This window comes from Nematostella vectensis, chromosome 4, assembly GCF_932526225.1.
Source record: "Nematostella vectensis chromosome 4, jaNemVect1.1, whole genome shotgun sequence".
Lineage (NCBI taxonomy): Eukaryota > Metazoa > Cnidaria > Anthozoa > Actiniaria > Edwardsiidae > Nematostella > Nematostella vectensis.
Window position 1 is genome coordinate 7,017,022 of NC_064037.1, and position 24,776 is coordinate 7,041,797.

At 38.2% G+C, this 24,776-nt stretch overlaps 3 protein-coding genes across 4 annotated transcripts; 1 reads left to right on the top strand and 2 right to left on the bottom strand.

Annotated features, from left to right (window-relative positions):
• Positions 1–400: 400 nt before the first annotated feature.
• LOC5519598 (TLC domain-containing protein 3A) lies at positions 401–5,184 on the bottom strand. The gene is made up of 5 exons (XM_001639519.3): positions 4,905–5,184; positions 4,725–4,808; positions 2,602–2,809; positions 1,950–2,051; positions 401–1,791 (listed from the first exon to the last, which is right to left on the bottom strand). Exons 1-5 carry the CDS (start codon positions 5,033–5,035, stop codon positions 1,417–1,419), a joined length of 900 nt encoding a protein of 299 aa, XP_001639569.2. The 5' UTR covers positions 5,036–5,184; the 3' UTR covers positions 401–1,416.
• Positions 5,185–5,483: 299 nt separating this feature from the next.
• Positions 5,484–12,706, top strand: LOC5519681 (SAGA-associated factor 29). Its single transcript, XM_032364575.2, has 11 exons — positions 5,484–5,745; positions 5,832–5,907; positions 6,334–6,406; positions 8,088–8,204; positions 8,464–8,550; positions 8,897–8,960; positions 9,764–9,846; positions 9,929–9,973; positions 10,525–10,618; positions 11,069–11,137; positions 11,632–12,706. Exons 1-11 carry the CDS (start codon positions 5,605–5,607, stop codon positions 11,746–11,748), a joined length of 966 nt encoding a protein of 321 aa, XP_032220466.1. The 5' UTR covers positions 5,484–5,604; the 3' UTR covers positions 11,749–12,706.
• Positions 12,346–18,990, bottom strand: LOC5519599 (intraflagellar transport protein 52 homolog). Of its 2 annotated transcripts, none has more exons than XM_001639520.3 (15): positions 18,847–18,990; positions 18,121–18,248; positions 17,923–18,010; positions 17,586–17,715; positions 17,203–17,278; positions 16,550–16,618; positions 16,301–16,427; positions 15,864–15,950; positions 15,343–15,411; positions 15,172–15,249; positions 14,961–15,037; positions 14,750–14,837; positions 14,335–14,443; positions 13,595–13,740; positions 12,346–13,248 (listed from the first exon to the last, which is right to left on the bottom strand). In XM_001639520.3, the coding sequence occupies exons 1-15, from the start codon at positions 18,886–18,888 to the stop codon at positions 13,231–13,233; spliced, it is 1,332 nt and encodes a 443-aa protein (XP_001639570.2). In that variant the 5' UTR covers positions 18,889–18,990; the 3' UTR covers positions 12,346–13,230. The 2 variants fall into 2 exon arrangements, with proteins under 2 accessions (XP_001639570.2, XP_048582484.1); XM_048726527.1 differs by lacking the exon at positions 18,847–18,990 and adding an exon at positions 18,371–18,535.
• Positions 18,991–24,776: the final 5,786 nt, after the last annotated feature.

The window sequence follows — 24,776 nt, forward strand, 5'->3', positions numbered from 1 at the left end:
TACTAGGTGATGTGCTGTGCTCGTTATGTACACACTAGATGATGTGCGGTGCTCTTCATGTACACACTTGGTGATGTGTGGTGCTCTTCATGTACACACTAGGTGATGTGCATAGTGCTTGGCATGTACACACTAGGTGATGTGTGGTGCTTGTCATGTACACACATGGTGATGTGCAGTGCTTGTCATGTACACACTAGGTGATGTGTGGTGCTCGTCATGTACACGTCTACTAGGTGATGTGGGGTGCTCGTCATGTACACACTAGATGATGTGCGGTGCTCGTCATGTACACACTTGGTGATGTGGTGCTTGTCATGTACACACATGGTGATGTACTCAGTGCTTCTACTCACAAGGTGGTCCGCTCATTATTCATGCAAAATGAATTAACACAGACTCAGCAATGATCAATGTATTATCAAATTTGAGTCACTTCTTAAAAAAAAAACACCAATGGAATAACAAGAAAACTTTAGAAATATACAATATCAAAGTTTAAAATTTGAAAGTATGCTATATTTTGGATTAGCATACAAATTCATTATATTTAGTAAGCACATTCATTAAATACATTCTTTTAATTCTTAAATAATGTAAGGACCTGAAATCCTTTTAAAATATCTGAAACCGTTTTCTTTACAAGTCAAAGGAAAACCTTCGAATATTGAAAATTGAATCGAATGACATATCAAATATACATGCTGTATAATAATTTATAAAGAATTTGAATTTTTGAATAACATGGCATATTTCAACTGCTAGGCGATCCATCTGCTATCCCTCAAAATATTTGGTGTAAATTCCATTAATAGCAAGCAATGGCAAGAACTACCATTATATCTTGCTTTTTAAATTATACTTGAAGGATATAAAACAGGGCAGATATGATTCTGGCATTTCTTGCATGGAAGTGGGATTGTTAAAGTATACTTCCAAATTTAAGCCTCCAGTAGGCCAGGGTGGAACCATTAATCACTACCAAGATATGAGGTTGACAACAGCAAAAGCTCATCTGAATTCTAAGCAAGCTTCCATCTACCCTAAAGGTAGCACACATACACACACAACTCTGCATCTTGTTCTGTCTCAAATATCTGAATGTAGTACATACATTTCTATGCTTGAAGCAACTTGCTAAAACTTGCTAAAAATGTTTTGGGTTTTCTCACTAATGTGGCAGATGTCACAGAGAAGCTGGAAAAAGCTATTCTGTAATCCCTGCCAGTCTCCTTTTGTAAGCATACCTAAGCCTAAAAAATCTATGTTAACTGCATATTATCTGGAATATAGATAAGTCTTCATGTGAATGTCTTGCAGATGTGATATCACCGCAAGTAGAAAGTGCCAATAAGCTTCAATAATGTTTTGTGGAAACCATCTGTGTGAGCTGATCACATCCAGAAGTGTACCACTTTAATCATTTTTATGTGCATGATCTATGACCAGTCCATTCGAATTTGATGCATCACCAGTCCTTGTATGGACCCCAGGTGCTTCATCACTGCTCGTGTGACATGGGGGAGGTTCTTTGCTGACACCTGGCCGATAGAGGTACCGCAAACACCCCTTGATGATCACAAAGGACCAGTTTACTTGTAGAGACATAAGCATGAAGCAAGCTACATTGCATGGGATAGGAATATTGAAAGGAACCTCCAGTAGACTGATGTTTTTGTAAACAGCAAAGCGCCAATACATGTATGGATAGACAAGAACGCGAAATACAAAAAACACAACAGCCAGGGTAACACCATTTACAATATATGCCAGTGAGTTTTTCTTGCCGAGCTGTGAGAAAGAGAGAGAGAGAGAGAAAAAATATGTTAGTCCACATATTTAACTGTAAAATATTTTTAGGTGGTTATTTTGAGATTACAATTCATTTCAAACAGCTATCAAAACATTATAAAAATGTGAATAAGATAATTGCTGGAGAGTCAACATACCTTGGCCAATACTGCTCTAAGGGACAGAAAAGGAGTACTCATCTCTGACATAAACAAACATCCAATAAAGAAGTCGCCGCGGTCCTGCCTTATCCAGGAAAACTGTAGAACACAGAAATAAAACAACACAATGAAAGGTTATTCAAAGAATGGCATGGGAAGTTCTTAAGTGTTACTAGAAAATAAAATCAAGGAGGAAAGATAACAAATCTTAGGGTGTAGGTAGTTGACAAAGGATACTTCAGCCGCGACTATCCTACAGTCCCTTGTTAGGAAGACACCCACACTCAGTGAATGGAAATTGATCTCTAAATTCTCAAGTGCAAACAACTTATTTTTTTCTATTTTTGTGATAGAACATCTAGCTATGTATTCCCTGCTAGCAGAGGCCTCTGCCTCTGCTAGCAGGGAAGCTATGTATTGCTCTTCAATGAAAGAGTAAAAGAAATAATCAAGGTTTTGGACTCTTTCATTGACTTTCTGCACTGGAAAACAAAGCAGGCCATATTATTCAACATGTCTTCCTTTTTAGCATTTTTCAGGGGGGATGATATCTTTTTGCAGGGGGGGATTGGTGAAAAGACTTGTAAAACCCTGATCTCAAATGTAGACTGGCTGCACTATAGTGTTTCTAGATGAAGGGATAACTTACATTTGAGATTGGGAATCCAATGACTGGAAGCAAAACATGATGCCAGAAGATCAACTTTTTTTTCTTATAAAATTTCGTCCATGCTGAGGAATAAGTTGTTCTAGGGTCCCGTATCTTCTCTTTTAGGTAGACTCCATAATACATTACAACTGCATCGTAATAGAAGTAGGACAAGCCAAAACTCAGATAGTCTATAACAAACAGCAATCTGAAAGGAAACATATATAGATACAATTACTGCTTCGCATCACTTATTTCAAAAAAAGGTTTTTTCAAAGAAAAATCCACAGTGCTTAAAGCAGAAAAATTAAATATTCTTTAGACACTTTCACAGTCAGGTGGTTCTTCTGGTGACCCTCCCCCTCTCCTTCTCCCCCTTGGCTACCAGCCTGACACATAGATTATCTGTAGGTGCATACCTGTCAACCTCCAAAAATCTCAATGACTGAGAATTTTATTGGGGGAGGGGTGGGGGTATATTATTTTTTGGGGGGAGGGGTGGGTATACCCTCTCAGACGTTTGCTGTATAGAAAGCGTTCGCAAACAAATTCTACCTATAGATCTCACAAGGGTGCTAGATGAATTGCACTACAAAAGGGAATTATTATAGGCAAAAATCTTTTTCTATAGAATAATTTTTGGAAGAGATAAAAATCGCTTAAAAGTGGGAGATCTGGTGCTCGCCTTGGGGGTGGAGGGGTGGAAGAGGGCCAAAATCTTTAGACTCTCACCAAATGCGCGAGAGTTGACAGGTATTATAAGTTGAACTTTATTCGAACTTTCATAGATCATCTTGTTAGTCTTTTATCATGTCAGTCCCTCCTGGGGCTAGAACATGACGATGTGCAAATTTTTATAATTTTTTTTTTCAGAAATATCAGTGAGGAAAATTTCAAGACGTAGAAAATTGAATCCAGAGATCTGTAAATGTGGGGTTTAGGAAATCCTAAAATAACGCAATTTTTGATGGAATAGAAAGGAAGAATTTGTGTTCATTATATACCTTTGGTGCTAGAAAGCTCTTTTCAGATGGTCTGATGATCAAAAATGTGTCATTGCAAATACTTGTTTATAAAGTGAAAATACATCAAAACCATGTTAACAAATCCTCTGAATTAGAATCATACATTAATAATGCTGTGGTTCATTAAGCAAAATTGTCATTTTTCATATTCAGTGAAAGAAGCACAAACGATATTTCAAAAAAAGTTTTTCCCCTCCTAAAAAAACGTCTTCAAAATTGTCAATAATTTAAAAGTACATCTTTGACATTAAAATAAAATATCACATAAAATTATATGAATTTTAAAAGAACAAGGGTCTACTTCTCGTTTCTGACTTATTAACAACTATGAAGTTGACTTTGAACCAAAAAGAAAACAAATAGCTCTTTTAAAGGCACTCGCTGTGAGGATACATTATTTTGTATTCGAGTAGGTCAATTTTGCTTGTGCTTGAAAAGCGTGTAAGAGAATATCAATTATGGAATTAATTTCGTTAATAATTCACATACGAACACACTTCCATCGACACAAAATGCCTTACTTATGTTTAAACGTCTAGGAGATCGAGCCCTTTATTCTTTGATTCATTTCAATAATAATCGGTTCTGTACTGGACTGCGATACAATTGCCATATTTAATTCATAATTTGGACAAAATGAAAGAATGCGGAACGGATTCTTTGTTTTGTTTCTTATACAAAAATATATTTCAGCGTTAGCTGGAGATGGTCAGGTTTGCTAAGATAGAATGGCCTCGGGATTTTATAGGAATTACTTAGACAAAGCACCACATTTCTTGAGCACCAAACACTAATCACTATTATATAATCAAGAGCGAATACTGGACCACAAATTTTAGCTGTTTGTTTCCTTGCGTTGTTGCTTCACTTTGCAACGCCACCTGCCCGCGAGACATTAGGAATGTACACAATCCAAATATGCAAAGAAAACCTCGAAAACTTCTGCATATATTCTTGTTTACTCTGGCTCCTTCTTTGTGGCAATTGGAAAATGTATGAATGGGAGAGAAGGTAAAACGATTTCATGGGAAGCCTGGTAAAATGATGAAAAAGTAGAATTTGGGAAAGAGTTAAGTAAGTTATAGACCAGTTGCTTACCTCTGATGAAGAATATCGTTGCAAGAGAGAACAGCTTTTAGACCGACTAAAGAAGCTGCGATAGCTTGTAATCCTGATACGACTCTAAGCAAAGAGAAAATATTTTGAAGTTCCATAAAAGCCGGTGCATTGGTGATTACAAACACAAATTATCGATACAGTAGTGGTAGAAATGTATACCTTGTGCTAACACCATATCGCTCCACGTATTTGAGTCCAGGTAGAACATATTTCAGAAGGTATGTTACCAGAGTGTGTGAAATTGGAAATAGAAACAGTCCCGTGAAAAACAATCCAGGGGAGAAGATCATATTCCCACTCCGCTATCTCGCTTGTCTCACGATGTCTGACAGTTACAACGGTTGTCGACAACAGATCGTAACTGCTCGCGCGACCATCGTCCCCTTTTCGGGATACCTTCGATATCCCATCTCCGGAAAACTGTCCTAGCACATAATAATTTTATTATGTTACCTGTTTTGATGCAAATTTACACTCATATTACTTAATTTTTAAATACAAACTCCGATGACAAGTTTATTTTTAACAGTGTGATTTAAGGATGTCTAGAAAGTTTCTGGCTTTTCGTCTAATTTTTCAAGTCGTAGTTTAAATCATCGAAATAATTCTATGAGGACCTTTGAAGATCCGATTGTTTTTATTTCATGGAAATTAATTTTGTTTCTAAATGTAAACAGACTCTGTGAAAGAAATTTGCATTCCGAAAATGTTCGGTTTCCCGAAACATTCCCGAAAACAATTCGATCTAAGTCGTGTTTACTCGCAAAAAAGTCAAAATGGCGGCTGAGTCAGGATTCTAAAATATTTTCTCGAATTTTACAGAATTATGTGGTATTGAGCCCACATAAGTTATTAAACCATGCGAAGGTCGAGGGGTCCCAACTCTAATTCTTCAAATAGCGCTAATTCCGGCGGTTCAACTGCGACGACCAATAGCTCAGCCGCCGGTACTGTACCATCTCTTTTGAAAGAACTTCATTCATTGGTCCTTCAAATACAGGTTTGTAAAAGTCCTATTTACCACTAGGAAGTGAAGATGCCCATTTTATTTATGGTTTGTGAAAGGCATTTGTCATTGGATTATAGGAAGAGAGAAACCGCAGTGAGCATAATTTGGGCAACATTGCAAAGACGCACGAGAAAATGAAGACAGAGGGAAAAGGTGACTGTTCTTGAGTGGGCTAGCTTTCTAGTTTAGTCATGTATTTCGACTATATGTCATATTATTTATGATGGGTTTTGGGAGTTATGTGGTGTGTTAAAAAGTGGGTGATGGTGAGGGATGGAGTAGAGGGGGGGGAGGGGGGGGGAGATTGGGGGTCAGAAGAAGGAGAAAGGAGAGTCTACCACAACCGGCTATCCTTTTTTTTCATGCTCGCTGCCTAACAACCACTCTGATTGGTGGTTTTGTCAGCTTGACATTTAAAGAAATTTTATTTGCTTTGTTGTGTAATCTTTTGTAAAGATTATAGACATGAACAAAACTATTTTCATAACAACATAATAGTAGCCTGTCTTATACACGACCCCCTGTCTGCCTACATACATCTATAAGATTGTTTACCATTTACTTGTTTGCTGTTTGTAGTTTCATCGTACTTTAAGACCAAGCTAAGGGGTCTGTACAAGACTGCAATGTCCGATGCGGAGGCAGAGGCTGAGTAAGTTTGTGTGGTCAAGGAACCTTCTTTTATGAAAATCCCTCCTACATTTAGAGGCAATATTCTTGGAGTATTCAAGTATTGATAGGAGTTATTGATAAATTTGAAAGGATCTCTTTATTAAGTAAAGAGTAAAAGACAATACCGTAGACCCAAATGGCTTCATTTCGGGTGAAATTTTTTTATTATGCCATTCGATGACAATAGGCACACTCTAGATATTAGCAAAAAAAAAAAACACACCAAAATCTTAAATACTCTGCCAGATATTCAAGAAAAAACAAATTTGAATGAGTGTTGCGTTATTCTAGACGGCGTCAATAATCCCATAATCCTGTTTACTTAGCTCAAAGTCCCGCGACCAACATCCAGGGAACTTAGTTTTACTGCTTTTCCTTCTAATTTGCATACAAGCGCGTCTGTATCATTATCGACGTTTTATCCGAAATTTATCCATATTTATATCAACTTCATAAGCGTTTACTTTAAATTTTGCATAGTTGTAAACTATGCCAAGATTAAGTAAAAATTCTTGGCTTCCTTCGGAGTGTTGTCTCCGTTTTTTTAAGTTTTCCGCGCTCTTCTTTTCTTCGGTGCAAGCTCGCTTTGCTCTAGGCATCTTCCTTCATTTGCTTGGCTTACTCCGAAGAAGGCTAAGCCAGGAAGAAAGTCCAAAACAGAGAGTTGTCTCCGTTCGCGGTCTTTTTAAGTTTTCTGCGCTCTTCTCTTCTTCGGTGCAAGCTCGCTTCGGTCTAGTCATCTTCCTTCAGTTGCACGATTAGCGCTATGACATTTAAGCGCCTAAGAGTTTTCCCGCTGCGTGACGAGCGTGCAATGTGATTGGTTGCCATCTGCGGCTCTATTTGCTCTTCGCCTGTCATTACTGTCACGCTGCCTTTAATGTTTACACAACTTCAATCCCTGATAACTCGCAATCAAATTTCACCCCATCTTACTCTAAATATGTGAATTAAAGGTACACTTCTAACCGCCCGATTCCTGCTCAACTTGGCAAGCGTCTAGTATAGATATTGTTCTGTCACACCGTGTCGCGGATGGTCAATTGATTTTTTTGCCAAGGATTTAATTAGCCCGTTGTAGCCAAAGAAGCAAAATTATTCCACGCCTAACTTTGACCCTTGATTATCAATCAACAAGGCTGTGTGACGTCAAATGTAGACACGGAATGTCAGTTCAGTACATGACATGATATAAAGCAGGTTACGCGCTTTTGGTGTGTATAAATAATTCACATGTTTAAAAGTGGTCGATTTCGCACTTCGGACCAGGCAAAAGCACTCAAAATTAAGCACGTATAAAAAATGATTATCTTAGAAGGAAATCATTAAGCTTTAAATTGATATATAGTTTGTTGGCATTTGCTTAAATCCAACGCGAGCGATTTTGCCGGGAAGATCGGGGTATATATATATATATATATATTAAGGGGCATACCTACCTAAGCCAGTTAGGCCTGGGATTAACCAGGCGATTATGACAATTATGCTCCCAAATAACAGTACATTGCCTAAATTTGGTTGGTTGGCTTAGAGATGAAAATGGATGAAAAAGGGTAAAAGGGTGAATAGAGAACTCTCAAACTCTGAGAGGTTTTTAAGAAGATGGGATTACCACTGCCACCACAATCCTGAAATATTGATATTGGCTCTTTCCATGTTAGCATCATCCGAAAAACTCTGGACAAGATCGCCATTATCAAAGCATTGCGCAGTGACCGGAGATCTGCCAGGGGTGGCATGTCAAGTGGCCAGGGCTATCAAGACACAGGGGAACCTAGGTAAAACGCATACTGTGCTGTAAAGGGCTTCTTAGGAAGCATGAAACACATCACCCTGAAACACCATACTCAAGAAGTTTTACACACCACAAATATCGCAGGTGACGTTTTGTCTAAAAGGTGTTGGACCATTCCATATTAATATCCAAGCACCATCTTAAAGTCCTTTGATTATGTTTAGAAGCGGTGTCTGTATGCTATTTGCATCCATATCCCACATTTTTATGAAATAATGATAAACTTTTTACATTATTATTAGGAAAGCAATGAGGCGTGGTGTCCTGATGACTATGCTGCAGCAGGCTGCGTCACAGCTCCCCATGATGATTGGCAAGTCCTCGGAAAGGTGAACAAAAGACAGTTAATAGAGACAGGTAGAAAGCTGTTTGTACTCAGTATAATTTATGCAGAGAATAGAAGTTCCTTTTGCTCACCCTTGTCTGATGATGTTGTGGTAGCTGTATATGCTAGGCGGTGGTAGTGGGGTAACCATATTTTCTGCAATATAAGACTTTTTTTCACTCTAGAAAATGCTTTGCCCGATACACAAAACATATTTATTAATGATGATTATTTTTTTTATCATTGTTTTTTGTTATCATTATTATCATTTTATTACTGGAGGTGTCCAGTGGTTTTTGCTAAAAGTGTGAGCTAATTACGGTTGTGCTTGGTTCTCTTTCTGCTCCTAGCCCTCCCCCTCTTTGTGGTGCTGTACCGGCTGAACCAAACTACATTGCACAACCAGGAGATCATGTGAGTCCTTTCTTTTGCTTGGGTAAATTTTCAGAATCCCAGGGGAGGGGGAATCTCATAAAAATAATGGGGGGGGGGGGGTGATCTTCAGAAAAAAACAATTTTAACTCTAAAGGATAGATGGAACTTTTAGTGTGGTAGACATTAATGTCCAGTTGATGTTAGGTGTGATGATCCACTAGCGTGAGACCCCCAAAAGGCATTTTCCACATGATAGCTGGGTCATTCCATATGAACTCAACCAGAGGTCAAATTTATTTTTGTAATACCTCTATATGTATAAGGAACACATGCAAAATTTTAGGGTCCAACTCTAAAGGGTCTCCGAGATATGGCCTTCCCAAAATTGAGGGCTAAACGTCAGTTTATACGAATTTCAGAGCTCAATATCTTCAAAACTAACTACAGGACAGGGCTGAAAATTACTGCTATGACTAATTCTGGTCCAGGCTTTCAGAATATGCCATCTCCTCTCTTTTTCTAGTTTTTGGCCTATCAATTATGGTTCTTTGCATAGGCGGAAATCAAAAATCCAACTTTCAGGGGTCACCCATGAGACCAAAGTGTTGAAAAAAGTTATAACTGTGCTAGATTCCTTCAATTGGGGTGCATGTCTATCTGTACTATGAGTATGGACTATCTAGAAGGCATAATATAGGAGTTAGGGAACCCGGAAAGGGCTTTCGCCTGAAAAACAAAATTTTTTTTTACCAAATTTCTGATGGCAGGTTCACCATGTGGGCAAATACCCAAGATACAATATTTGTTAAAACCCAACCAGCTCATAACTCATTTCACTCCAGGTAGCTGCTCGTGTTAAGACTTCAGACGGAGAAGAGCAATGGATCCTGGCTGAAATTGTATCATTTAACCCTGGAACTAACAAGTATGGAAAATTTATGCCCACGAATTTATTTGACATACAGTGATATATCTCTTGCATCATTTAACACCCCTCCCTGCCATAGATATGATGTAGATGACATTGACGAAGAAGGAAAGAATGGCAAGGAGTAAGTATGATTGTGATCCTCACAGAATGTTATAACCATTCAAGCGTATTGATATTTAAAATGTCATGGTATAGGGGTTTATAATTGAGCACTGGCATGTCTTAGTTCTAAGCTACCGGCCTCATTTGTTCTTGAGAACATTGTTATAAACAAGACTTAAAGTTCGATTTGTTGTGGGATGTACCTTCTAGTACAGCAAAAATCAAAAATTAAATTTATAAGCAAAGCAGATAAGCTTGAATTGCTGTGAAATTCAATATATCCTACAATAAAAATATGGCTCAATTCTATTTTCAAAGCATCGGATAATCATTGGATAATAATCATATTAGATAAATATCACATTGGATAATAATGGTTATACCAAAGAAGAAAGCCAGAACATCTGTGTTATGTGATTTAGATCCAGATTCTTTGGTAGCCTAATATTAATAAAGCTTGTTATTAGTTTTATTGCGTAAACTTAGTTAATCTTAATCACAACTCGTTGTATTATTTTGTGGCAAAACAGTAATGAATGAATACATGAAGAAATGAATTTCACTTACCAGACGTCATCACCTGAGTAGACGACGGGTTGTGCCCCTCCCAAAAATGAAGGCTAACCCTCAGACCCACCCAAATGCACTGTTCAAGAAGGACCAGGTGGGTTACTAAGTCTACTACTATTCTCTTATATTTTTATTCTGTCATTTGAACAATCCCCGTTTGAACAGCACTGTCAGTAAACGGGGCAGTATATTCTTATTAGCATGAAATTTTAATGGCGATACAAAATTCAGTGTTTCAAAGTGTAGTTAATATTGTTGATGTAAGACTTGTAAAATTGGCATCAAATTGTAAATGTTATTTAAGTTCAGGCCTGTAGCCAGATTCAAAATTTCACTGAGGCAAAGCTAGCCACTGGATGATAAATCCAACAAAAGCATGTGTTTTATCTCATACTTTTCAATTGTGAAACACTAAACATCGAAATTTTACCGAGGCGAGTGCCTCACTTGCCTCATGCAGGCTACGGCCCTGAAGTTGAATAAGGAAACATGCCAACAGTTCAAGTATGGAGATTTCCTTTCTCTGATCTTATAATGGATTTAGGTTGTAATGGCGCTGTACCCACAGACAACATGCTTCTACAAGGCTTGGATTCACGAACCACCAACTAGAGTAAGCATACCCTTAAAACAAGCCCAATGTTTTTAAAGCCTCTGTGATGAATATTGTAGTTAATTTATGCAAGTGAGATGTACATTAAAAAATGTACAGAACAGAACTGTACAGAAAATAAATCTGCTTGATTCGCCCTGAATCTCTTTTTATCCTACAAATAGGCAACATCACGTTATTACTGATAATAACGGTAATACATGGCAAACTGTATTTTCTAGGTTGACAAGGTTTTTCAAAATCCAAAATAACCCAAACAACAGTTTCAGAGTCAAACTACTAAAAAAATTCATCATGCAGTTGAAACTCTTTTTTGATTTTAGAAAAATACTCCTTATAATAAGTTGATTACAGTTAGATTCTCAACAATAGCTTCATCTCAAAAACATGCAAATCAAAGGTCATGGAAGTTTGTTTTCATGTTATAATTGTCCTTTTCTCTGGGTAACCTTTTATGTTTTTTTATTTGTCTTTCTGCAATCTTATCCCTCTAGCCACAAGATCACTACTCAGTGTCATTTGAAGACACCTCGTACGCTGATGGCTTTGCACCACCTCTCCACGTGCCCCAAAGATATGTGGTGGTGGTGAAAGAAACCAAGAGAAGATAAACAACAAAGATCATTTATGTAAACTATAATATAGCAGGGACCATTAAAAGTAGTACCCTTCCACCACCCCCCCCCCCCTCTCTCCCACCACCACCACAAAAGGGGCTAATTTGGTTCCTTCTATACTACTTGCACTTGTATGCTGATGGCTTCGCACCACCTCTTCACATGCCCCAAAGATATGTGGTAGTGGTGAAAGAAATCAAGAGAAGATGAACAACGAAGAGTATTTCTGCTAGTTATTCCATAACTCAAACCTTCCTCTAAGTCGTATCTCTTTTTCTTCATGTACTTTTTTTTACGAAATAAATCTTACAGTAACCAAACAAACAAAGCACAACATACATATTTTTGACAGATAACAAAGTCAGCACATTAGGTCATAAGGACCACTGTTATTAACTAACACAGACTTCCTGACTGGGAGTATTCCCTCAAAGATTTTGCCATGCTGCTTGGCAACCTTATTTGCTTACTTTACAAAACCCTCAAGGTGGTCAAGGTAACAATAAACGAAAAGGTTTGAGGGTTTACTCAGGGATCCAGAGCCTCCATGAGGCATGGCTTTCAAAGAAACACATAACATTAACAATACACTGCACCAAAATTTGTTTAATGTTTTTCAAGCAATGCATAAGATATGTACATTCTTACGGATTATCGACAAAGCTAGTTAGATTGGGATGCATTTATGGAGATGAAAAGCCAGACTGAATTTTTAAAAGGAAATCATCACATTTTAACTTTGACCCAGCCAATATGGTTGCTGTGTAATCCAGAATCCAAAATTTATTTCTTTCTCTAAAGAAGGAAGGGACTACAGTCATGGTTCTTTGGAAATGGGAGAGCTTCGGCATGTGGTCAAGGGCCAACTCGAAAAAAAAGAAAATTGGAAAAAAACGAGCCCTGTATATTTTGTTAATATTGTGCCAAGAATAAAAGCTGCAAATATCTATTATATGGTGTGTCAAGTTCTGTAAATACATGAATAGTCATTCCCCAAAATTGATAAGTGACAAAGTCAGCCAGAGCATAATATCATTAAATATGTTTTAGCAGACTTCAAGTTCTGCAAGAAGAATACTAAATGTTGACATTTTACAAGATTTTCAATAGTGAGAACTTAACCTCATCTGGGATGACCTAAAGCTCACATCTACATATTGACTTATTTAAAGAGATTGGTTGGACCACCAAAAAGCTAGACCTGCTAAGGGGGGGGGGGGGGGGGGGGGGGCAGGCACAGATTTCATATGCTAATGGTCTAAAGTACTGTAAGGAAAGACTTTGATAAAGAAAATACCTCTTCTTTTTATCCAATGAGCGGGTGTGACAGTCCATGTCAATTCCTACTCCTAGCTACATGCCCCCTGCGACCCTTAGCTACGTGCCTGGCCTTGGTCCTTTCCTTGTACTGTGGAGCTAATCTATGGTATCCAGTTTATGCAGGAGTATATTTCTCATGTTAACAGCATTTCATTGCTACATATCTTCAGGTTCCTGTCACACAAATACATAGATTAGTAACCTGACATAGCACCAACATGAATATGAAAACCAATATTGTCATCTGATGAGCCATATACAAAAAACATGGTTACAGGTGTTGGTCATTGTTGCTTGTTAAAGACCTGGGGATTTTGCTTTGCTACCTTTCTGGTATGCGTGAGCAAGTGTTCCTGTGTGTTTTCAGCTCATTAAATTGCAATTTGTTTTGGATATCTTTTGCACACTTAAATTGGTCTCCAACCTAGTGGTGATCAATTTGGTTAAGAGATTCTTGAAACTGGGAAATTTGAAATTAGTTGAAAAATTTGTATTAGCCACAGGGAACAGTTCCATTTACCTGGTTGAGTTTCTTAAATTCTGCCACTTGGTGGAAGATATGATCCAGGATGTGCTTTGCATCTCTTGATTCTGCTGGCAGTTTATTAGTAACACCAAGTATATCTCCACATTCCCGTACAAAGTACTCTAGATCATCCTCTGTGCCTAGAAACAAAAACAAACAAAGGAATTGCAAATTTTTCTTGCCAAAGTATTCCAAATATTTACTATGAATGAGTATTCTGAGAACTATTGCAAACAACCCACTTTCATCAATCAAGACATGTTTTGAATTCTCTCATTGATGGCTTAGTTGGAAGCCATCAAAGTGTGGGCCAATGAAAACTGTTTAAGACTTTCGACTGACAGAGGCCAAAATGAATTTTGTCATTCAAAAGTTATGAGAGTGAGTTTGCAGATTACTCAAATCCCAGTAAGCACAGGCATCCATACTGACATCCATACAATAATCCCATTTAACAAGGGTTAATGTAGTCTTATCTTTACGCAACTAAACATCCCACCTTCCTGGCCACACACGGCTATGTATAATGGCTTCGGGCACAGACCCATTCCCACTCAACCCCAATCCTTTCTTCCCAGCTTCTAAAAGGTGTAGCAAAGGGGAAAGGGGACAGCCCTTAACTCTGTGTCTTCTATTGTGTGTGTGGCACACACACAGTGTCTGCTGTTTAGAAGGTAATAGTCTCAGTAAACTTGACTTTTCACTCATCCGAGTATTGTGCCGCCCATCCTTACATTTATTTGTGATTTGTGCAAGTCTGGCTTTTTCTGAAGAGAAAGCTTCATCAAGGTCAAAAAGATCCAGAGCAGGAGTAGAAAGTTCCTTGAACTGAGGTGGGAACACCTGCAAACATATGTACAAGTTTAAAGCAGATTCCAAACAAACAAAAAGCCCAAAGTTTTTAGGCTTGTGTGTCATGATATATTATATGATTTTTAGCTGATGGCTAATAATGAACCAAAAGTCTCATTAAAAAAAGGAATCCAAAAAATTACAATTATCACAGATAGTTCTAGTAGCTTGGATTGTTTGAGACAACAATAAAATATAAAACATGGTGCTTCAAACCAAAGTAGACCACAGGGGAAGGAAATAGTGGTGTTTTTTTTACTTTTTGAGTACAGTGTTAGGAGTAGTTTGTGAACTTACCGCTGGTTGTAGAGGTGGGAGAGGCGTCTCAAACTGGGGAGCAATTAGTTGAAGTGGCTCATGCTTACAATGTAGCTCCTCAAATGACCTAAAGACAACAAGAAACATAATACATCAACAAACTGTTATTCTGTAATAACATCATTGAGACCCCCACTCAGTATGGCTAGAATAAACCCATACACATAGTACTAGTGTCTCTAGAACTTACTTGATGACATCTGGTACCACGCTAGTGTCCAACTTGTGCAACTCATCATCAAAAAGTTTGGAAAAGTCTCTTGGAATCTAAAAATTCATCATGCATCTGAATCAACTCACACAAATAGAAATCCTTTCCTTGTGCTGTTTTAATGCTGTTCTAAATTGCCCTAAATTGCCAGCAAACAAGGGAACACGCAACATTTAAATCAATATTTTACCTCGTCTCCCTCCTGTAAACACACACGTAACCTCTCAGCCATCTTTGCAGTGTCAGGAATAAAATGGTAATCTGAAATCTTAAATGCAAATAAATGAGCACATATAGAAATATTAAAAAAAAACTTTCTACAAGATTCAGATCAACAATTGTTACTGAATACTGTATATACCTCTGGATCCTCAGCATCTATGCTGTTGAGCTGGATGTCATTTGTTGTCAACCATTGGAAAATCACATCCTGCAATGTTGAAATATATTACGTCAAATAGAGAACAACATAAAAGATCAAGCTTGGATCTTTAACTACCCATCTGAGTTGCTGTATACAGCTTAAGGGGAGGTCCTTAACCACATACAGACTTTTGCATGGCACTGCAAATCAAAGGGCTTGAGTTTTTGTCTGACTCTTGTACTAGCCTTACAGAAAAATTTCATCTGGTGCAAAGTCCTGCCTTTCCCTAAAGTTAAACTTTTTTCTAAATCCATTGAAGATCCAGAAAATTTCCAGAAAAAAAAATAGATAAAAAGCTTCATAACGCTGTCAATGAGTATTAATATGGAGAGTTTATGAGTATAAAGGGAATAATGAACAAAGTGAACTTTGATTAATGGTTGACAGCATTTGGTACAGACACTCTTTCATACCATGCCTATTGCTGTTCTGCCATAAAAAAAGAGAAAGTTAGTTACCTGTACTTTGGAATTTTCCTCTTTGTCTAAATACTGATCACTAAATATGTGAACAGAACCCAGCACTGCAAGCTTGCCTTTAGAGAACTATAAAATAAGAGTCACAATACAAGTTATAAATAACTGTGGTAGATACACAAATTTGTCGTCTGTCATTGTTTAATACATTTTTCTCACTCCTTCTTTTCGGATGGTGACCCACCCCGCCTTAAAAAAGGCAAATATTTAAATCCAAACATTTAGCCTTCCCCCACCCCCTAAAAAGGAAAAAACACTAAAATCTCTTGCTCAACCTAGCCATTGTAAAGCTGTCAAATTGCTAGACAATGGTTCACTAATAAATAGCTGATCTTTTTGTCAGTTCTCACACAGCCCAATCTAGTTGTAGATAGCCACAATGTCTAAACGTGTAAATCTTGTAACATTGCCTAGTGTACCTTTGGAGAGTGAAAGGCACAAATAGGTCTGTTGAGTGGAAATGAAACACTCCCTGTAGAGAGGACGCATGTGGCTGGACGCACCACATTCAAGGTGGCACCATATGGGTATACAAATGACAGCGACCTGCAAGTACAATTTAGATGAAGCAAAATCAGGAATCTTTTAAAAACACAACATTTTTAATTATTAAAAGATGGGATACTCTATAGAGGATACCTCATGTATAAAATACAAGCCATGCTTACTTTCCGAGGTCATGAGAGTCTGCATCAGTAGTTCCTGGCACATACTTTCCTGCTGCTCTGTTGATTTCTCTGAAACCAAGAAGACCAATTAATTTCAGCTAAGTCAAATTGTACTTAAAATACACTGTTTTGAGCCTCAAATTGCAATTGTACATATAAAACACTATGGTTTAACTCTTATCATAACAGCAAGAAATGCCTGCTAGCAAAACACATGCTCTAATTGGTTGTATGCTACAGTATTCTTTGTTGTTGTAGTTTTCATGCATGCACTGTTTATGAAAGATCTTTTTTGTTATTGATAAAGAAAATGCATATTTGATATTACTGCACACAACTAAGTACTACAATCATTTTTCTTGCTGTATAAAAGTATATCTTGTTTCATTTTTGTGTGCCCTTTAATAATCTGCATTGACATCACTGTGTACCATGAACAGTCATGCAACTTAACTCCTTTTTTGTTTATGACACCTGTGATGTCATCTGTGGATTTTTAGAGGACATATGCATGCAAAATGAGATATATCTGTTTCAAACAACAACAAATGTGTTTATAACACACTGTGATATCGTTGTCAAGTCTAATGAAAGGACAGACAATATACAGCGGTTGATAATTTGTTTAACCCATCCACCTTCATATTTCTTACCTGTTAAGAACTCCATTTGACACAAGCACTTCTTTTGGATGGAAGTATTTGTAGTATACAGTCCTAACCACTGAGTCTATGTAGAAACAGCAAATGGGGAATAAACAAAAAATTGAAAATGAACATTAAAAAAGATAAATATGTTGTGTACAGGCATGAAAATCTCACTTTCTTTAATATCAATAATATTTTAGAATACTGGCCTCTCACCTTGAATAGTTAATGCTAACTGCAGGTTCGACAACTTAACAATTTTGTTGTTATTTTGTTCTTGTTGTTAAATTCAGATATCTAACATTTGCTTACTAATTAACAAGTACAAAAAATTGGTAAGAAAATAAGTATTCTCTGATAAAATGGAGAGGGAGGGAGAGACAACTCACCATTATTGACCATGATCCCATAGTCTTCCAACAAAAAGTTGATGTTGGTGTCAAACCTCATCTCGCCCCCTTCTCCCATTAACACCAACACATTTCCACCACCCTCTAGATACTGCTTGATGGCATCAAACTTAACAAACAAAAAATAAGGACAATTACGTTAAGGTTGGCTCTTGTATATTACTGTATACTACTTTATATTACTGTACTGTTGGTTCTGGATACTTGGAGATACAAATAAATTTATGAGAACATTACAATAGGGTAGAAACATGCCTATCATGTGTGAAAAAGGAGGCTTTTTGGGAACATTGTTTTCCATTAAGTTAATACTTACCTCCACAGCAGTAAACTTTTTCCTTGGGCCGCCAAATACAAGGACTTTAGCTGATGAAATCTTGTCTAGACTCAATTCATCTTTGTTGCTGCAAAACAAAACAATTTTAGTGCCTAGTGTTTTTTATTATGCTTCATAATAACAACAACAATAATATAACAAAACAGCAAAACAACATTGATAATAATAGAGACTCACACAATAATTTTCCAGTTGGATCTTAACTTTCTCACAAGTGATTTAAAGCCGTTGTTTGGGTTGAAAAGTTCTGCTTTAGATGCATTGAATATGATGGTATTACTCTGTTGATTTTCCATGGCGGTGTCCTGTGCAAGAAAAAAATAATTATGATGACAATACGAAAGATATCCAAAAGACACGAACAAGTAGTTATTATACTGTAAATTTAAATTCAGATCACACTTCTTTCTGAAAGAAACCTCCTTACCATAAGTGCTACAATTTCAAAGTAACTACAAAATCGACGTTGTCATGGCATAAATTCTAAATGTCACAAAAATGGACAACGTGCAGCCATCTTTACGAATCATCTCATCATGTATAGTAGAGGTTTATACTTGCACTTGGGAAAGCGTTTAACTTAACTCTGACCCTGTCACAACTATAGCTTATATACTATAACCTATAGACTTTTCCAAGAAACAAAAAACACTGAACAAGTTCTACGAAATTTGTTACATAGCGGCTAAAATCTGTCTAAAATAAGACCTAAACAACATAGCAACCTAGATAAACAACGAAGTATCATAAATAAAGCTCGGGAAGTTTACAAAGTTACTCGAGATTCGTATTTTGCCGACAGCAGTTAGACGATGAAGCAGTAAAAATGCATTTAACAGGTCAGTCTTGACTCTTTAGAAACAAAATCAAGTTGTTTTTTATGCTGTTTTTAGCTCAACTTACCTGGTTTCGCGTTCCAGGCGCCATATTTTCATCTCGAGTCATTCTCGCCCCAGTGCCTATAGGCCCGAAACGACTGTTTGCCCCAGACCTTTCCCGCGCAATTCAAAATAAAGCAAGCCAAAGTCCTGTCAAAGTCACATCAAATCGAAATGTATGTAAGGAAACCTTCACAAGGAAAGAGTCAGAAAATGGGCTAAGGTAAGGTTATCATTGAAATGTTTTAACTTAAAAGTCCTCTGACGTTATGACTGTTTTGAGAATGAAAACCTTTTGTGTGATTGATAAGTACTTTACTTCATCTCCTCTTCTTGATGAAAGCTCGCTCTCACACTTTTTATAAAACCGTCTCAGTCTCAACAACGATCTCTCCTTTTTTTAAATGCACTGTAAGAACATGGATAGGAAGCGGTCTTGAAGAGAATGGGCCCATTTCCCTGTATTTTCCATTTGCCCCTTTCTTTACTGACACATGTAGAAATCACGTGACTTTTCGAGTGGAAAATCATGCCAAAACGGCAGCGGCTGTCAGTCAAAGGGATGAAAAACATAAGGTAAAAACAAACTGTTTTTGTGAGATAAGCCCTTTCTTGCATTATTCGTAAGTGCTGAATTAGTTGCCGTTTGTTTGTGTTATTTAGCCAAAACACATGCCAATTTCATGTAGTACTAGTAAAATAATTAGCATTTTTGTGTGAAGGTATTATAGGGGTATTTTTTCGAACGCCCAACAAGCATCCCTACTTTTATATTTACCATGAAGAAAGTCCCTCCTCCCTCCTTCCCACCCCTGGATCTGAAAGGCTCACCATCTGGCCTATGCACTGATCATTTAACCGCACCCCTCCTGGAGTAAGGGTAGGAGATTAGATTTTAACCCTGACCCTTCAGGCGTGTACAGAGGATTGGCTGAGGGAGGGGGGGGGGGGGTGTGCGCACTCATAGATATCACATGGAAGAAGCATAGTATTTGAAGATTCTTCTATAAGAAATGACCCACTTTTTTTGCCGCCTAGGGGAGGGGCTCCGCACACCCCCCCTATGTATGCGCCTGCCCTCGGGATAGTAACTGTACATTTGAGATGATACACCATCTGAAATGAGCCTTTTATATCTCTCAAAACATTTTTGTATATGTTGAACCGTGGGATGCAAGGATAAAACGAGAGACTTTGTCTTTCTTGAAATTCATATATTCTGTAAAACATGGTTATCTATTCCCCTGATGGCTTCAGCGTTTCCCAAGATTGTAGAAGGCTGTTTCCAATTTCTATTTGCCCCTACCCCTAAAAGTCAAAAACAGTCCATACCACCACCCCCTCAGGACAGATTCTAGTTCAAAAGTGTGCTAAACCACCACATTTGAAATAACTAGTGCATTAGGACCCCTTCTGGTATCTGACCTTCGGTGTGTTCTTAGCATATTTAAAATTTGGTCAAATCTTTGACAAAGTTCTTATAAAAAAAGAGTGTATTCATCACGGCGGCCATAGTTGATTATTCATTAAATCAATAAGTTAGTCACTTGGTCGCTTTACGGGTTCCTGCTAACGTCTTTATCGAATAACTTACATCTAAGCAGTTATATCATTTTAGATAAGTAAGCTCTTGCAATTTAAATGCTTTTGTAAGATTGATATGTAGCATTCTCTGTTGCTACGCGCAACGTGTCATATTAGTGGAAGCGTTTTGCACGGGTGATTACACGAGCGAAATAACCATTCCATTACAAGTTCATGTGCAGAGAGCTGCCGGTATCGCACGAAAATCCTCGGCTTGGGATTTTTATCGGTTAAAACACCAGGGTTCAATGAAACACTATCCGTAGATTCCGTAGAATAACTCATCTCCCCACTCGTATCTACACTGTTTTCTTCGTCTTCGTTTGTGAATAAGTTCTCCTTACTAAATGATTGATAGAATTCTGCGGCCTTGTTCAGCGGCGTAGGACTGCGAATCTCGCCTCTCTCGGTTATAACCATACGTTGAGGTCTTCCTTTATAAAAGCAAAATTCTTTGTCGTCTTCAAAGTGCCTAAGTGCCCTCTCAACACGGTAAGACAGTCTTTTCGGCGTGAAAGGAAGTCCAAAGGTGTCCGCTTTTTGCTTAGTCGCTGGAGTTGTGCGCGGCCTTATAATGCTTCTCTCTAAGGTTTGTCGCCGTGGTAGTTTGGCTGTACGCACGTAGGGACTCTCATGTCCCGCCATTATTTCCATATCGTCAAATGCATGCTTGTCTCTTGAACTCACCCTGAGTTCTTGCTGGCTCCAATTTATTGCGGTATGCGACCTTTTTGTACACATATTTAACCTTTACATAAAGTTATTGATGAACAATGAACTCAAGCTTAGACTCGATTAACTTTAACTTTTTCATCTCGATAAACTGGAGAAGATATGTTTACTACAAGAGTGACTTTCAAGATATCGCGACTGTGGCACTGTGGCCAGCGCGCCTGCTGTTGTTAGAACTGATTATGAAATATTTATATTTGTTTGTTTTTATTCCATTACCGACTTATCACCTCGGACGTCATCTGTGTCACGCTTCTTTGATTAAACTTCAAGAGTTTGGTAATCTTACGATTTCGAGTTCAATTTGGAAATAATACTTACACGAGTGAATTTTTTCAAAAGCTCAAATTGCACGAGCTGTCTTCGGAGACAATTTCTTCGGAGACAATTTCGGCAAAGGTTTCCTAGGCCTTGACTCTCACTGCCAATGTGGCGGCCAATTTTTAATTGTCACGCGTTCCCTAGAGGCCCACCCATCCCTATATATTTAGCTAATCACATTTGTATTTCACTTGACCTTACCAGTTTTGCATAACGCGTCGTTTTTTTTCCGGGGTTGTTTTCCCCCATTTTTCTGCTTGTTGATACATAAACATGTTTGTATATTTTTACATTACATTTAAACTTGTAAAATTGGTCTCCAATAAACTGGTGCGCGTCATTTCAGGCCTATATCCACGGGAGGTGCACAGGGAGCTCACCTCTACGGTTTGAATAAAGTTAGATATGTTTTTTAGCTTTGCGTTGTTGTTGATTTAGTGCGTGTGTGCGTTTGTATCTCTTGTCTTCTTTTTCGGCGCCCGATGCTTTCTGCCGCTCTCTCATTTGTTAGCGGTCTAACGGCCGTCCCGACTGCGAAATGCGCAACACGACCGCCGAAGGTCCACTTTCGGTTCCCAATGGACGTGCTATTTGTAGACAAAACTATAAAGCGTAAGATAGATCACTCTGGTATGCAACCAAATCCGACAATAAACGTCCCGTTGAGGTAATGAAAAGACATAAAAAAAAATCCCTTATTGTTCTTTCGGGGATGGTCAGATTTTTATCAGAGAACTCATTCCGTCCCCCCCCCCCCCCCCCCCCCCCAAAAAAAAAATGAGTACGGGCCTGCACTTCTCACACCTTGTGCGTTATTTATGTAGAATATACAAAATAGATATAGGTACATTTGTTCTGCCAGGCCAAGAGTGCTCGATAGTGACTAAAAGTCAGAAGAGCATAATCAGTTCATGAAACTCTGAGTCGCCGGTGCGCCAGGAACCATATATATTATTGAATATACAATATAAACATTTTCTGTGGGAAGGATCGAAGAACATAAGCACAGAACACGGGTTTTAGTAATGTATTCCAGTAAAGACATGATCATATCATTTTTTTTCTTCTTTCTGGCGCACACCAGGAGTTCTAAAGGACACAAAAATGAGGAAAATTGCGATAGCTCGGCTTACCTGGGTTTCTTTACTCTCTGTAAGTACAAAGCAATCACCAAAAAAATGGAATTCGACTCTGCCAAATTTTCGTCTTTAATAAGACTTCTTTTTCTTTTTCTTCTTCTTCTGCCCTGGAGAGGTCTTATTAAAGACGAAAATTTGGCAGAGTCGAATTCCAGTTTTTGGTGTATTGCAATCACAAGTCTAGAAGAGTAGAAAAGTGACCAATCCAGAAGAAATTTATACACATCCTAATTCAATATTTTGTGATAACCTCTATAGACCGAAAGCGCAAGAAAAGAAGTGCTCCAACGGGAGGGCCTATTTTAGGCCTGGTGACAAGCCTCTGGGCCCTCAGGGTTTTCCTGGGGAGCGCCCGAGAACGCGGGTCTGGGAATGTGAATATTGCCATTGCTCGCATGCGAGCGCACATTTCAGCCATGCCCACGCACATTGCTCTTGCATACACGCCCCATCAAAAAAAGAATGCTCGTTTGCTTCGTGTTTTTATTTCGGCTTTATATCATTTAAATCTATTAAAAAGGTACCAAGTCGACAGTTGAAGATAGATCCTTGCTATTACGAGCTACAACGTGACGCACAGAGAAATCAGGCAGATTATAATGTTTATTTTTTACGTGCGCATCATGCTCAATGATTACTTTTCGAACTGTCGATGCATTACAAAGAGAAATGCAATTTGTAAAAACGAAAGGCTTGCCAAGAACCATTCCTTGGCCCTCACTGAGCTTATTTGCATTGCGTCGCGTAACAGTTAGAACGACTGCTTAGCAGCGGTGGCGCAGGGGCGGCGCGAATCCCCTCGACCGCCAAAAAGTGTCCTTCTCCTATCAAAGAAAGCAAATCGGCAAATTCCAGCCACGCGCTTGTGAGTTATCGGAGTTCAACTGCAAATAAACACTAGTGATAGATCAAACTTCTTCGCCACTTTCATGCTTTTAGTCACACAGTGCAAACCTGTGGGCTTTGTTATTGGATTGATATTACAAACTAGATTTTGCTGGTGCTCATGTTTTAAACTTTCTAACAGCGAAAATATCCTACTGGTGTATTGATTGATTTGTCGTCTGACTGTTATGGTAACCAAAATTGCCAACAGGTATAATATTTTTTTCGTTGCGAAAATAAACTTACAAATGCGACCGTTTAGTCGCTTACTCTTGCTCGAGAACCGAGCAAACTTTGAATGCTACCCCTTCTCACTGTAAGACAAAATGACACAGTATGGGTAGCTTAGGCCCTCGCCACACTAGCAAGAACAATCTGGAACAATCTGGAAATCCTCACATCGAGTATGTTATATATCGTCTTTTGTTTATAGACCTAATCGTTAGTTAACGTATTGTGAAAATTAATTGTTTTGTCGTTCTACGATGAAATGTCCCTTATAATTGATTGTCGCGAATATTTCCAAATGAATATTGCTACTGTACCGTTGCATGATTCAATCTAGACCATGATCTTGGGGATCACAATTTATTGTGTGAGCTTTGGCGTTTATCGGTTTCCCTCGATGGAAAGCTTATATAAGCGGAGCAAAACCCTACAATCGTCACCTATTGGTGAAATGATAGGGATAGCGGGAATTTTCTTGAGTTTATTTACAGGCAAAACGGCGGCTTTACTTGAGGGATTTAAGGTTTTGCGTGTCTTTAATCGATGGTCCATGGAATTTTAATTCCTCGTAGTGCCACCTACCCGAATGCGAAAGGCATCTGTACAAAAATGTGGAATTATTTCCTAATAGAAAAAGTCTATAAGTCTAAACACTTTGGATTTCTCTGTGGTTAGACTCCTTTCTAATTCAGATTCAAACCTTGAGCTTTGGGTAAAAAAAGATAGGAGATTTTGTCTACCCAAACAAGCATGCATGCGCTAGTTTTATTAATGAGCGCCATTGCTCCTTGTCTATGAAAAAAAAATGTTCGTTTATTATTTTTAAAAATCGAAATTCAACAAAATTAGATTTGTGTGCTAGGATTTTCTTTTGCACCTGTCATAGAATGTTTCTCGCAAACGAGAGCTTTCGTTGGTTGATCCCCAAGAGACGGCTGACGTAAATCCGGTCAATGGCGTCTTCAACTCTACCATCCACTCACAGTGCAGAATTCCTTTGGCTGATCGCTACCAGATAACAATACGGGCTATTTCTGACCATTATTTGGCACTCCTATTGGCGCAA